General features: G+C 44.9%; 1 protein-coding gene across 9 annotated transcripts in view; it reads left to right on the top strand.

The window, feature by feature from the left end:
• The first annotated feature begins 775 nt into the window (after positions 1 to 775).
• The window catches only part of CCDC85A (coiled-coil domain containing 85A), a 171,807-nt gene continuing 156,745 nt past the window's right edge, over positions 776 to 15,837 (top strand). For 2 of the 9 annotated variants that reach the window (XM_025045158.1, XM_015587477.2), the window contains exons 1-2: positions 809 to 1,935; positions 8,688 to 9,645. In XM_025045158.1, coding sequence (XP_024900926.1) covers positions 1,675 to 1,935; positions 8,688 to 9,645 — 1,219 coding nt within the window. In that variant the 5' untranslated portion in view covers positions 809 to 1,674. Of the gene's footprint in view, positions 1,936 to 8,687; positions 9,646 to 15,837 lie in introns of all 9 variants that reach the window. The other 7 variants (XM_025045155.1, XR_003045661.1, XM_025045154.1 and 4 more) reach the window with 7 other exon arrangements.

Raw genomic sequence — 15,837 nt, 5'->3', positions numbered from 1 at the left:
TGTTTTCTGATCCTCTATCCATCTTGAAGGGGAGAGCATTCATCTAAATGACACGCCTACGACAAAGTGTGCCCACTTCTTCAGGCAAAGAAATGTTTTCAGCTGAGACGATTCCATGTGACTTCACTAGTGGACAGAATGAGGAAGGAGGAAGGGGACTCTTGTAGCCCAAAGATAGAAGCCAGGGGACACAGAGTACCCCCTTTAAGAAATTACCATCATAAAAGGCCCAAGCAATAAATATGGGGTGGCCTGCAGCACAGAAGAAAATGTAAATCTCCTTGGTTGGCATTCAGCTTGCCTAAGGGGCCGTGCTTTGCTCAGAAGGGAGATGACAGGACCTTAAAATCCGGGCCTCCAGAAGTAGGAGATGAAGGTATTTTATTTTTCCCTTAAGGCTTTTACAAAAATGTAAAAGATCCAGTTTTTCCCCCTGAAGCTTTTAACAAAGTAGTGGATTTTTAGAAAAGACAAAGGCCTGGAGGTGGATGGTCGCTAAAAAGCAGTGCCCTGAAGCCTGTCTCTCCTTTTCAGAGCATTAGGGTTTTCCTTCCCCAACATCACTCCCACTCCTATTTTTTCTCAACCGATCTCTTCTTATATTCTCAAAAGTACAAACGGACGGTTACCCTCAGGTACTGCTACCCATTTTTCCTGAACCCCAATCCCTCCAAATACTAAGGTTTTCTCATTTCAGTCTGGCAGCTGTTCCCTTGTCTGGTGACCAAACTGGTGTGTGGAGGAGGGGGCTGCTTTGGCCACGTGGTGGCGCGCGCGAGCCTCCCTAAGTCCGGCGGGCCACAGCTACTCATTTCTCCCGGTTTCCGCCTCCTCCGCTCCGGGGCTCTGAAAGAGCCGCGCCCCCGGTCTTCCCCGGCGGGATAGCGGGGAACGCGATTCCGGAGCCCGGGAGGCGATCGAGCCGCAGCTGCAATCGGCTGGCGCGGGAGGTGCGGCCGGCTGCTGGCAGCCCCGGCTCCAGGCTCCTCCTCCTGTGGGTCCAGCCATCACTCCCACCCCCCTTAGGTCTGCTCTGGAAATCCAAGGCTCCTGCGAACAGCATAGTTGCGGCGGCGGACGCAGCGAAGGCGGCAGGAAGATCGCAGCCGGCCGGCCGGCCGCGCGGAGCCCCAGGGCAGCAGCGGCAGCGGCGGCGCTAGAGCAGCCCCCCGAGGTGCCGCGGAGTCCGGCGTGCCCTTGCACGGCTCGGAGAGGACGGAAACCGCGGGCTGCAGCTGGGCAAGGGCGTGGAAAGTGTGCGTGTGTGCGCGCGCCAGAGTGCGGTGGCGACAGTCTCGAATTAGGGCAGAGGAGAGGGCAGGGGAACCCAGGTACGGCCCTCTCGGCGCCCCGGCCGGTTCCCTAGGTTCTCTCGCGGCGGCGCCAGCTCCCCAGCGCCCCTCACCATGGACTTGTGCGGAGTTGGGACGCGCCTCAGCAGCAGCGCGCGGGTGGTTGCCCGGCCCTGGGGCTGCGCGGGCGCGCGCGAAGGGATGGCGAGGTAGGATGGCCGCCCAGCGCGACCCTTGTCGCCCCAACCCAGCGGCCCCTGGGCGGTGCCGCTGACTCGCCGGAGCGCACAAGGGTGTGGGTGGAGGCGGCCCCGCCGCGCCCGCGCCTTTGGGTGTCGCTTTGCCTCTTCCACCCACTCGCACCTGCCACCGCGCGGATATCATGTCGAAGGCGGCCGGAAGCTCAGCGGCGGCGGCGGAAAGTTGTCCCCCGGCCTCTGCTGGCCCATCCGCGGCCGCTGCGGTGGAGGACCTGTCCAAAGTATCAGACGAGGAGCTGCTGCAGTGGAGCAAGGAGGAGTTGATCCGCAGCCTGCGGCGCGCCGAAGCCGAGAAGGTGAGCGCGATGCTGGACCACAGCAACCTCATCCGTGAGGTCAACCGCCGCCTGCAGCTGCACCTCGGCGAGATCCGCGGGCTCAAGGTGAGCGCGGGGCCCGGCGGCGAGGCTCGCCTTTGCGAGGCGGGGAGCGGGCTGCCCTGGGTAGGTGGGGCTAGACTAACTTTCCCTCCCTCCGTTAACAGGTGATCTATCCCCATTCTCCTGGTCAGTTCCCCCTGCTCCCCATCTTCAGTCCTTGGAAACTTTTCCGAACTTTAGATGCGTTTGATTCCCTCCTCTTCCCCAAGTGAGGCGCGCAAGCTTCGAGCTCCCTCTCGGGGTTCTCTGTGGCCAGAGGAGCGGGACTCTATGATGCTGAAAGGCTGGGAGGAGTGATGGGCATGCGGAACCTTTAATTTCCTAGGGAGCCAGGAAAATCAGTGCTTTACGAAGCCCGGTTACAGCCTGGCAGGGGAAATGGCGAGCGAGAGAACGAATCCAGGGCATCTTCGCCCTTGGGGATCGGGGATACTACACGGCTGCTCTGGGTCCTCGACTTCTCCGGAGGGCAGAGGGTGAGGACAGGGTGCCAAATGCCGGAGAGAGAGGCTGGCGGGCGCCCAGGGAGAAGCAGCAGGCGCCACCCTCAGAGATGGCCCATATCACCGGTGCAGAAGAGCTTAAGCTCTGCCTTCACGTTTTCTAGCTTCTCCAGTGCTTTCTTTCCCCTGGAATTCAGATGGCGTCATCTGGGGTTGTCCCCCCTGCCCATTCACCCCCAGTTTGATTTTAATGTCATCTAGCATGAGAGGGAGCAAAGGGACTCAGTATGAGAGGCGCAGATTTTTGAAAGGCACCCTAAGTGTCAGCCATTGATGCCTGCTTTTTGAGCCAGTTTTCCCCTCTTTGCTATTAGGAAAAAGAAAAGATAAAAATTAAATACAACAAAAACCCAAACCCCTCACCAACTTTATTTTCTCCGTGAAGAGCTCTGAGTGTGCCAGCAGTGTGCATGCCCCGTTGGCTAGCTGCAGCAGACCGATGGCCGGGAACCGCCCTGCCGGCGTGCACCACAAAACTTCCTCTCCACATCGCTTGCGCTGGTGCCTCCTGGTATTCCTTCCTCTCATTGTTCTGCTTTTGTTTATAGGAAGCCAGACACAAACGAAATCACTGCAGGGACCTTAGGGAGCAAATTCCCGCAGGCACATGCTGTTCTTGTCCCCTTTCCATTCCCATCCACTTCTCAGGCAGTCGACACTTTCTTAATTGCCTCAGCGCTCCAGCTCTGGGATTCTGGGGCAAAGAGGAGTGGGAGGAGCAGAAAGCCAGATGCTCACTTGGGTGCTGGGTCCAGTCCACGCGGAGATGGCCCTCCCCTGAGGCTTGGACTGTCTGTCATATAGTCCCTAGAGTGGGTGCAATCGGGAAGATCCCACAGTCAGAAAAATTACAAAGCTTATTCTTTCCTTTGGTTTAATTCAATACTAATGGAGTATTTATTAAGTAGCAGACTCTTGGAGGATTAGAGACAGGCTAGTGTAGTGGGAAGATCATCACAGAGGTGGGTTTGTACCTAGAATTTTTATTTGCCAGGAGGGTGAATTTGGGTAATTAATATCCCCGAGCCTCATTTTACTCATCAATAAAATGCAGATGATAATTACTATCTCCTAGAGGGTTATGACAATAAGTCATGATAATGTAGGGGAAGGTTTAACACTGAACTTGACTACAAAAAATGGTATTTATTCTTACCAGGAGAGGACACGTAAATATGTAGCTGTGCGTTTCCAGGATCTGGGTTTCTTAGGCGAAGTTGGAAAAGAGTATAGTTAGAGAAATGCCTATTAGGTCAGTTAAGGGTGGTTACATCCCAAGTAGGTGAGTCTCCGAGTGGTCTAGGTTTGTGACCTGGTGTTAAAAAGATTTTCCAATCCACTTCTTTATCGAGTTCAGAAATGATGAGGGCTGGTGACTTTCTGACGTAGCCTCTACTCCTTCCCGTTATCCCCCAGCAGCTGCAGTGTGGTCTCTCCAAGCCCTCTACTCGACTTCTCAAGGGGCTGTGGTAAAGCCCTGCCGAGATGCCAGTCTTCTCCCTTCTCTTCATCATGTTAACTCAGAGCTTCCCTGGACACCATAGTGATCTAAGAATGTGGTTGACTGAATAATTCTGGAAGGAAATCAGAGGGCCTCTGATGGTTTGGAATTCTTAGTTGAGGACTGTAAATTTAAGGTATGAAGGCCATAGTACTTTTTCTTTTCTATGTCCCTTTCTGTGAACTGCCTTTGAAATTGCACCTAAGTTTTTCAAGCTACTAAGTGGTACTATAGCTGTAGACATGGGGAAATGGGAGCATTAGTTCTTTTCCTTTGAGGGGCTCGTGACTCTCTGTCCAACCACTGGCTGACTTGTTTGTGTTTTAACATTTAGGAAGTAGTGCAGTGTGTGTGGGTGTGGAAAGACAAAGGATTTGGAATCTGACAATTTGGATAGCTTGGGCAAACCATTAACTTCTTTGAGTCTGTTTTTTCATCTGCTAACGGGGGTCACTAATTCCACATGAGGTTTGATGAGGATTAAATAATACATAGATGAAGAAATGCTAGTGAGGTTAAATAGCTGTCTCAAGGTCATACAGATATAAAATGTTCAAAATAGGCTCACTTTCCTTTTGGCTAGTTGACCTTCTCTGGTTAGAATGTGTGGTCCTGAAAGAGATGGAGGAAGGAGATCAGGATTCTGATGTTGTCAGGAACTGAATTCCTGAGAACCATGCTTGTGTACTGCTGAGCATATAACAACACTTAGGCTGCTCTGACCTGCAATTTCTGGGAGAAGGGGGTGGGTTTGCAGGAACTGGATCTCTGTAGATTTGTTATCTGCAGTAGATTAATTATCCTGCTTGCTCCTCAACACACCAATTCCCTGCCCTGCAATGATGAAAAATAAAATAAAACAATCCTTTAATCACAGATACAATACTTGAGAGTCCTATGAATAAAATTTTGGATGATATGCTATCAAGTGGGTTTAATCCTTTAAAAGTCCACTTTAGACAGAGGACTAACATCCGGTGGCCTGTGGCAATGTTAAAAGGACACTTAGCGTTTTGAAAAAGAAAGCCCAAATCTTAATGTGGCAGATTTGAAGAAGCTGGCTCCCAAGGTTATTATTAAGCTGGATGCTTAGCTGTTTGTCAGAAGGCAAAGGAAATAGCTTAAAAATTGGAGAGTAAATAATATTCCCAAGCAAATTAATAATAGGAGGAAGAAACTATGATAAAGAAAAATGAATGGGCTAATAGCCAACCCTTTTTGCTCCAACTGGAATTTCTAGAAGTATATGTTTCACTCCATTTTGAAAGTGCCTTAACTTCTTGAGGCCCACTGTAGCATAAGACCTGTTTACTTCCCAGTTCTGGAGAAATCAGGAATAGTAAGAAGAACATGACTTGAACTTTCTATGAAATGCCAAAATTAAACTAAATGTGGAATAAGTTCTGAAGCTTAGAAAGATTAATTTTGTTTAGTATTATTTTCTCAGAATATCCACAGCTTCTGATTTCCCCTAAGGCATCAGTGTTAAGGGATAATTTATTCTCCTATTACTGTAGACACAAACATAGCAGGGGCTTGCTGAAAACAATAATAAGAAATCTTTTCTCAGTAGCTAGAGCTGTATCCTGTTTTGACCGCAGGCCTAGCTAGGGATTTAAAGGGTTGGTCAGTCCACAAACACATATTAAGTGTTCACTCTATGCAAGGTACCATGCCAGGTGTGTCAAATAGGTAAAGAGAGATGTTGGGGTAGACTCTGCCTTCCAGAAGCTAAGATATCTGCATTAGGAAAGAAATAAAAATGATGCCCAATGAGTGCTCTAGCTAGTATGTCTTACAGGCTTCAAGCAGTGAGTGGGAAAGTTCATTCATTCATTCATACCTGGTACTGCTGTATGCCAGGTGCCATTCTAGAGTTGGGCGGAGTCTTCTCAGAGGAATCTCTCTTCTTATAAGTTTGTGTAGTGAAGAAGATAGTATTTTCTAGGTGAAAAGGCTAGACAAAATCAGGGTTTAAAATTAGCTGACACAGAGGGAGCTAAAGGCGGAAAGGCAGGAGAAAGCCTTTCGGGCCTGGCCAAAGGATTTATTTATTTTTCCTGGAAAAGCAGAGATGATGGGAGTTGATATGCACGAGAGACATACATGCAGGTAGTGTTTTTAGAAATCAGTCTGGCCAAAGAGAGCTTGGATTGGAGTGGTGAGGGAATAGGGCAGGCCAAGGGGCGGGGGCAGACAGACCAAAGAAGAGAGGCCAGGTAAGAAGCTTTTGGAAATGCCGGGCCTGAGGGCAGAAAGTGGCAATGAAAAGCAGAAGGAATAGATAGGCATTAGAGACAAGGAAACAGTTGCTGGTAATGTCGAGAGTTAGAATTTGAGTTGAACACTAAGCCGCACAGACCCTCTTCTTCCTCAGGCCTTGAACATCACTCCCATCTTAGGTTTCATAACTGTCAGGAAGTGCAGGGCTTGGTTGGCAGATGTTTTCTAGTTTATTTTCTGGTCAGTAGCAGGAGAAGTGTTGGAATCAATCTGAGTTTAAGAGAATTAAGTTTGCTCTCTGAGTACCTCTAATTCTGGATTGGATGATGGAGGCACAAGACCAGAGGTTTTCCAGCTTTGTAGAGCAGGGAAGATCTTAGATGGCCTTCCCCACTTCACCCCCACCAAACCACGGTGCTTCAGGAATCAGTTACTCCTTTTACTATATGTATGAATGGAGAATAAATGGGGACTTCACAATTGATTTTAAAACTCCTTGGTTTCAGGTATCTACAGTGGGGGTGCAGTGTTCTGGATACATAGAGGTGAACAGAGTAGACAGTGGAGGGGGATCTCCATTCTCATGATTCTAGTCTGTTGAAGATGGAGATATGAGTAATAGCCACACTCAGCCATATGCCACTCAACCATATGTGATTACAGATTGTAATAAGTGCAACACGAAAGAAGTCTTAAGGGGTAAGGTAGAGCACCGACAGAGACTTTCTGTAGATTGGGGGTCATGATCAGGGATGGCTTCTGTGGGGGAAGTAACATAAATTGAGACCCGAAGGTTGTGTAGAGGCATTGAGGGAAAGCATTCTGAGTAAAAGAGGGGAAAGGCTTGTCCCTTAAGGCCCTGAAACAAGGCCCGTGTTTGTGGGCTCCGTACGTGATGAGAAGGGGATGTTCTTGCTCTCTCCTCTGCCTCCATGTATCCAAGCCACCATCATCTCCCTCAGCCTGGACTAGCCTAGTAGCCTGCTAGCTGGTCTCCAGGCTTCCGCTTTATCCCACTTCACTCCCTTCTGTCCATTATCCCACTCTCCCCACCTCCCCAGCCAGGTTATTTTTTCACACGGAATTATGGTAATTCTTTACAAAGCGAATAATATCACTCTTCTATCCTCAGCCCTCCAACAATCCAGGTCCTTCCCATGGCTGACAAGGCCCTGTGTTACCTGGCCCCTGACACCTCTCAGACCTCCTTTCCCAGCTCCGCCCTCCTCGCTTTCAGCGCTCTGGCCTCCCTGCAACTTGAGCCACATTTGTCTCAGAGCTTTTATACTTGCCCTTCTCTCTGCCTGGGATCATCTTCCCTTAACTGTTTGTTCCTTAATATCACCTGGGTCTTTGCTCACATGTTTTCCTCTTCTCAGCAGAAGTGTCTTCTCTTAAAAAATAGTATTCATTAAAATTGCTTTAGTTTTCTTTCAGCACCTTTCAGCACATGACATCATGTTCTATACTTGCCTTTTGCCAGTCTTTCCTACCAGAATAAAAGCCGTAGGATGGCAGGGTCTTTGCTGTGTCCACTGATACATCCCTAGCATCTAGACTGGTACCTGACACATAATAGATGCTTACTAAATATTTGCGGATGAACCAGTGACTCACCATTTATGCTAGGGAAGTAGGCTGGGCAGAGGGGTGGGGGCTTTGTGAGGCTTGATAAATTTTGCACCTTATCCTAAGGGCATTGAGAAGCTATTAAGATTTTTAAACATGAGAATGAGGAGATGAGATAAATTCAAGAGGTAGAGTCAGAAGACTTGTTTGGCTTGAAAGTGAAAGGAGTAACTACAGGTTCTTATAAAGAGCAGCGGGGTGGGCGGAGGTGGCAATTGCTGGGAGGTGCATTTCGGAGAGTGGAGTTTGAATATCATCCAAGCTCAGCATTGCTTGTGTTGTGTGTGAGATGCCTGGGAGATGTGTGGGGGATGTGGTAAGTGGGGATTGGAGGTGCAGGACTGAAATGCCAGGAGAGGGCAGTTGTGCTGTTCCCTTGTAGGGGAACTGAGGCTGCTCATCTCATGTCATGAACCCAAAACCTAGGCGGTGTTTGTTTGTGCTGATGGAAGTTCTGTTGCTTCAGAGCTTTTAAGCATTTCACAAGTCACAAGCAGCCATCTTTCTTCCTTGAATGTGGGACAGGGGAGCCTGTTTTTTAATGATTTCCTGTTAATTAACAGGTTACTCCCTAAATACTGACTGGATGACCTTGGACAAGAGAAGCTTTGTGAAGTCCTGTTTTCTGTAAAAGAACTGTAATAGTCATTATCCTCTAAGTGTTTTGGTGAACATTAGTTGAAATAATACATGTAAAGCATTAGGTAGGGAGCATAACCAATACCTATTATTTTTATTTTTATGGAAAGCTACAAACCTGAAGCTTCCCCTCACCTCCTTCCCTAACCATTACAGAGAATTCACCAAATCTAGGCTCCCTCACTCTGGGGAAGTCTAAGCTTGATGAACCCTCATGTGTGTTGTGTACCTCTCTTGATTGGCTGTATCTCTTTTTTCAGGATATCAACCAGAAACTCCAGGAGGACAACCAGGAACTGAGAGACCTCTGCTGTTTCCTGGACGACGACCGGCAGAAAGGCAAGAGGGTGTCCCGGGAGTGGCAGAGACTGGGCCGCTTCACGGCTGGGGTAATGCACAAAGAAGTGGCCTTATACCTGCAGAAGCTGAAGGAGCTGGAGGTGAAGCAGGAGGAGGTGGTGAAGGAGAACATGGAGCTCAAAGAGCTCTGCGTGCTGCTGGACGAAGAGAAAGGTGCCGGCTGCGCGGGCAGCCGCTGCTCCATCGACAGCCAGGCCAGCCTGTGCCAGCTCACCGCCTCCACGGCGCCGTACGTGCGGGATGTGGGCGACGGCAGCAGCACCTCCAGCACGGGTAGCACCGACAGCCCCGACCACCACAAGCACCATGCGAGCAGTGTTAGCCCCGAGCACCTGCAGAAGCCCCGGGCAGAGGGCAGCCCGGAGCACGCCAAGCACAGGAGCACCAGCCCAGAGCATCTACAGAAACCCAGGGCCTCCGGCACCCCAGATCACCCCAAAGCACTCAAAGGACCCAGCCCTGAGCACCACAAACCCTTGTGCAAGGGCAGCCCTGAACAGCAAAGGCACCCCCACCCAGGGAGCAGCCCCGAAACACTGCCCAAGCACGTGCTGAGCGGGAGCCCGGAACACTTCCAGAAGCACAGGCCTGGGGGCAGCCCTGAGCACGCCAGGCACAGCGGAGGGAGCCCTGAGCATCTTCAGAAACACGCCCTCGGTGGGAGCCTGGAGCATCTACCCAGAGCAAGGGGCACCAGCCCCGAACACCTCAAACAGCATTTTGGGGGAAGCCCTGATCACAAACACGTGGGCGGAGGAGGCGGAGGCAGCGGCGGTGGCAGCAGAGAGGGTACCCTCCGAAGGCAGGCGCAAGAGGAAGTGTCACCCCATCACCGGAACGTCTACAGTGGCATGAACGGTGGGTCAGTACGTGCTGGGGAACTGCCTTGGCTGGGGCAACTCAATAGAGAGTTCTCAGTGGCGAAGGGAGTTCCAGACATATTAGAAAGTGTAGGCTCTCTGGCTAGGGGGTGGGTTGAGGGAGGAGCAAACATTTGCGCCCAAATCCTGATGTGTGTTTCTTCTCCTCGATCTGTTTTAGTTTATGCAGTTATCGGCAAATAAGCTTGGAGAGGATTAGGGATGAGGAATTAGGGATGAGGGGTTAGGAGAGAGGGAGGAACAATAATTCCGTGAGACCCAAAGTGGTCAGGGTGAGATTTGTGGGCATTGTAGGTAAAAACAGAACCAGTCTAAGGTTTCTACCGTTTTGAACTTGAGTATTCTCCTTGTGTGTGCATTTTCCTTCTGGGGCTCACGTGTAGAACAGGTGACCAAAAGGTTTTTGAATCCAGTTAATAGTTTATGTTCAGGAAGAAATGAATAGTTATTATGAAAACAATAACATTGTTAAACAAGAGACATGGTGTCCCTAAATAAGTTTGATGCTGGGTTGTCTGAATGCCTATAAATATGCTTTACTTGACCTTGAAGATTTTTTTTCATGATGTTGGAGGCCTTAGTATGAATCTGTGACTGTACTTTGCATTTAAAATGCATCGAATGATTCCCTTCTCTACTCACTCAAAACCCACCCAACAACCCTCCCACCAAACTTCATGAAACATTCTGAAATGCGTGCTCTTTTACATTAAAGGAGGCATCTTTTCTGGTTGCTTGAATGTTCCTCTTTAAAATATACAGATGTGTTTGGACACTTTTTTGGTTTCTAAAGCATAATAACATCTGCTGCATTTGCTGAGGTGGCTCTAAACCTGAGCTTTTCAACCTTTTGGAAGAGGTTTAATTTCCTGCATCGTGGTTCTGAAACTATTTTGAACTCCAGATTAAAAAAAAAAAAATCATTTATTTAAAAAGCAAACACAAAACCCCTCACAGTCCTTTTTTGTTACCTATGGTTGAATTGGGACTAAAACGATTGGTTTTATAGACTGTGGGGTTTTGCATTCAAAATATCTGAGGTTTTTGCTTTATTTAAAAGCTGTTCCAGAGTATATATTTGTGGAGTCAGCTCTGAGCAGTGGTGCTTCCAATTTTAGCAGTGACACAACAGGGTAAATTTTCAATATTGTACTTGGAGATTTACCTGTTGGATTCCATTTCATCCTAATCCTTTTCGTATAGTGCTGAAAATTGACTCCTGAAGCTTGGCTTCTAATGCATCCAATGTTCTTTAAAGTGCAAATGGAACTGGAAAGGATGAGAAAGATAGGAAGCTGCCGCTTTCTTGGTTGTTTGTGTTGGGACATGAATGCTGGGAGAGGCCAATTCACCCTTTCATTGAGGCCTGCTGGCCGGTGCTTTTACCAGGTTCATTGCACCTTCTCTCAGTCTTTCCAGGAGAGGAAGAGATGCTACCCTGATTGCTGTGGGCAGCTTTGGCTGCTCAGTTCTCAAGGGAGATAAAAGTCATTTAAAAAGATATTTTGGTTGTGTTACTCTCATGTGATGGGTCACTGCCATGAAGCTTGTCTTCAGGAGGTAATGGGTTAACAGGAAGGCAAAGATAATGACTTCTTTTTTTGATTACTTTTTAATGAGCATGAGAATTATGTGTGCACTGTTTTAAGGAAACTTTGAAAGGTATCTTGAACCAAGGAAAAAAAAAGACAGGGACAGGTAGTTTGTTTACAAAATAATTCTCTTCATAAAAGATCTTTTTAAAATAAAGAACTCATTTAATCAATGTAGGATTTAACTTAAAGAGAATATTTTAGGTGCAACATTTAAGTAATGCTTGGCATAAAGTAAGGTATGTCTCTAGTTAAGGATGATATGACATTTCTTGGATCCAGACAAACTAGTGGGTAAAGCAGATGTTTTTTTAAAATTTAACAATTTCATTAAAAAATTTGATGTTGTAAGATGTGTTATTTAGAATACCACTCTATTTAATGTTTATGTTTACTCTTCTTATTCTTGAGTGACAAATGTTGACAGTTGATCACCAAAACATATTTGTAGTACATTTGCATTGCATTTTTATTTCAGTAATTAATGGGAAAATGAAGTGCCACAACGAGATGTTTATGAATCATCAGCTGATAAACTTGGGCACTGGTAGCTTGTATTTATCCTGCCGTTACAAATTAATTTTTGATATGAATGGTAAGACATGATCTTTTATAGTTGTAAATCCTCATGCTGAATCCTTGGCTTGTAAATGGAGAGGAACCAGTAGAAAGGTTAATCTCAAATTGCAGATTTGCTGAGTCATTTACAGAGTCATTCTGCTTGGAGTTGGTGTGAGATATGAGTGTTTTGGATGAGTACTTGCATGTATGAACAAAGAGCAGATGAGAGCAAGTGGGAAATGTGTCTGCATTATGGTAAAATGAAACCGAGACGGTGGGATATTGTCCTACTTATAAGGATATCCAAATAAGACACGCATGTACACACTGAAGAAACATCAGTGAAAACAATTACTGTTTTAGTTGACTGTGCCTTGGGCATCTTTAAATCTTGTGCTTTCAATTACAAACTCAGTGGAGAAAGTAGTTGATGAACTTGACCTCCATGAGTTTTCCTTTGGTTAGAACAGTTGGCTTAATTTTCAACTGGATGCAAAGCTGAATTTTAGGTATTTTTCTTCTCTTAAAAATATCTAAGGCTATCTAGCCATTTTAAAATTAGTAGTTGATTAAAAAAACAACAAAACAAAGACAAAACAAACAGAAAAAAACCTCTAAATTGAACAGAATGCTTGTGAATGCATTTACTCTTTAGAAGTTATTATTCAAGTATTTTCAATTTGTAGAGAGTTCCATTTGCAGAGAGGAAGTTGATCCAACACTTATCACATCTAGACATTAAGGCATTTGTATGTTCGTTCAAGTTACTTGCTGTATTCCAGATTTGTAAATTAAGTAATTGAATAGCCACTTTTAGCTATAAATGTACAAAAATGATAGCTTCCTTGATTTGGGGGTTTCATTTACCTGATTCCATTGAAATCCAAGGGTGGACTGAATTTTTTTAGGTGAAAATGAGACCAAGGGGTTTTTGCTTCCAGATATCAGCTGGCAGCTCTTTGCTTTTTAAAAGATAACTTTTTAGCCCAGGTCATGGATGTCATTCGTCTAGCAATAATAGCTCTATTTTATTGTTAACTTTCCAGACAAAGATGAGTCTGATCATCAGGCCCTTACGGATAGTCCACTCATGGGACATTATGAATCTCTTGAAAAAATAATAAAAATAGTTTTATTTTAATTCTAGAGGGGCATATTTCTGGCTATCAGCATCTGAGAAGAAATAAATAGAAGAAGAAACATTACTCCTTATTTTATTATCTTCCTTCTTCTAAAAACATTGCTTAATTATACTTCATTTGACATTTTAGAGCATGTTCCGGTGAACAATAGCTTCACGCCCTCCTTCAGCATCACCCTAGCCAATGAGAATACACATGAGAAAATTATTCACTTGTGTTAGACAAGGTCCATTTAGAATTACATTTGGCCTTGCCAGATGGAGTGTCAGGGTTGTAAGTCTTCCTCCTGAAAGCTTCTTACTGCTTTTTTTCTTCTTTTGTGAGAGAATCTCTGGATATACAAAGAGCGGGCTGTTTCTCCCACCAGCTTTTTCTCTAGATCAGGATTTCTCAGCAGCAGCACTATTTAAATTTGGGACCACATAATTCTTTGTTGTGAGGGGGTTGTCTTGTGTGTTTTAGAAGGTGTAGCAGCATCCTGGGCTCTACCCATGAGCTACCCCCAGTTGTAACTGATGAAAAATGTCTCCAGATCCTGCCAAATATTCCCAGGGTATTCAAAAAACACTGCTTAGAGCAGTGTTTTTCAATCTGGCTGCAGGTTAAAATCCCTGTGGTAGCTTTGAAAAAGTATCTGGGCCCCATGCTCAGATGCCAATTGGATTGGTCTGGCACTGGGCCTAAGCACGTTGCAAAAAGAACTCAGGTGATTCTAATGAGCAGACCCCGTGGAAACCCATTGCCCTAGGGCGAGTGGTTGATATATAAAGATGGGTTGGGGTGAGGGAAGCTCTCAAACACCCAAGCTTCCTGGGAAGAAGAAAGTTAGCTTTTTCTTTTGCTGCACTCCAGGACCGAGAAGGACTGATGCCAGCGGGTACTGTAAAATTTCAGTACAGTAATTTGGTAGCCTTATATCCACTTTGATAGGACCTAAATTTAAGATGTTTTGAAAAATAATTAATGTACAATACTTGTGTGTGCAAATTGCATTTATCATAAGAATACATTTTTATTTGACATGAAAGACTTAATATTAGGAATATTTTGCAATTTCTTAAACTATATCTGAGAGGCAAAGTATTATTGGAAAACCTAGATGGCTTAGAAGGTATTTTCTAGTAGAATGTAAGGTTTTCAACTCCACTGGCAGCAATAGCAAAACGATAAACATTCTTTGATCTAGGGGATCCTTTTCATCTTTCTCCATAGAGGTTTTTCTATATATATAACCTATATGTTATACTTGTGTACATATACATTTTAATAACTTTAATATTGCACCTGAACAATGCCAAACATTAAGTTGACTGACTCTGTTAAACAAACGTTAAGATGTTTCCAGTCACATAAGCCAGTTGCTGCTGTGAAGTCAATTAAGAATCCCTTTCAGCTGATTATGGTTGTCATTTAGCCCCTTTGAAATCAATTAAATGTTTGTATTTTTGGATTCATTGCAGCTTTCCAGAAGATATGATAGAAAGAATATGATTATGAATTAGCGATACACTTATTTTTTTAACTGAAATAATTTAGAATGAAGCATGGAGAAGTGAAAGTTATGGAGAGTATTCCATTTCTTCAGATAATTTCACAAGTGTCAAACGAGTACAGATACAGAGATTTGCTATAAGGCTATACATTTACTCATAGTAATGATAGATTATTCTGGATGCATTGGTGTAGGGATTCGGTGAAGTTCCATTGATCAGAAATAAGGAAGTGAAGCCAAACTTTGCCAAAGTGTGTTTTTTTTTTTTTTTTTTTTTTTTTTTAATAAGGTTTACTTATGTAGCACTATTGGGCCAGTGTATGCTTGATAAAATTTTCCAGACTGAAATTTATGACTTTAGGCTCTAAAATGTCTCAGATTTTAGTTACTCCTAATGCTTAGAGACCCCTCGGACCCCTATGCTAGTTAGAACTGTGACTCTCTACATTAAATGACCCCAGGTGACTTATTTTAATATCTACTTTTAGAATAATAGATTTTCAGTCGCTTCAAGTACTAGCATGTTAGCAGTATTCCTTGCTGCCCTCAGCTGGCTCCACTTTAACTCATTTTCTCATTGTTTCTAAATTCTTTTCTGCTGTTGCTAATGGCTGGTCATTCTTTGGGAAAGTGAATAACGACATTGAATAGAACTGTGTTTAAGAGTAAATGGCCTTGAAGTGTCCTTCTATGAATAAAGTGCATGAACTTTGGTATGTGGTCCATGTGCCATGTGTCTAAATATTTTGGCTTGTTAAAGTTTATTTTTATTTTTTGGGTCTTGACTATACTTAAGAGAATTGAGGTATTTCTATAAGAATTCAAAAATAATTGCTGTTGGGTACTTTGTCACAACCAATTTGCCCTTAATAATACTTTAATACATAATATTTAGCATTATGTACATGTGAAAAAATTATTTTGAATTTGATTCTGGGAAATATTAAGAAGAGTTTCAAGCTCGAAATGGAATGATTTTCAAGAATTGTAGGAAATTTCAAATTCAGTATCAAGAATAGACTGTGGTACATGTGAGAATACAGATATGAAATCTCAGCTCTAATTTCTAAGGGTCTCTAATGTGCAAGAGTGAGGTTCAGATTACTGTTGCTCCTGACAGAAATCGCCTCTTTTTCAGGGTGCCATTCAAGAGTTTCCAATAGGAGTGGCTGCTCTTCCTGAGATAGGATCCTTAAGACACAGAGAGGCAGAGGAGATGTTTAGAAAGGGAAAATGGCAGAGGAACCACAGGTTGCATTAATGTCCTTATAAAGACAATACTGGTTTGTCCTCCCTATGCTAAAAGGCAACGCCTGGGTTATTCACACATGGTTGAATCATTTACAGTTTTCATGTAACAAAGAGTTATGTATTACAGAGCT

The sequence above is a fragment of the Pteropus alecto genome, unplaced genomic scaffold, assembly GCF_000325575.1.
Source record: "Pteropus alecto unplaced genomic scaffold, ASM32557v1 scaffold131, whole genome shotgun sequence".
Lineage (NCBI taxonomy): Eukaryota > Metazoa > Chordata > Mammalia > Chiroptera > Pteropodidae > Pteropus > Pteropus alecto.
The sequence above is the reverse complement of the archived record's forward strand: the minus strand, read 5'-3'. Positions and strand labels throughout refer to the sequence as shown.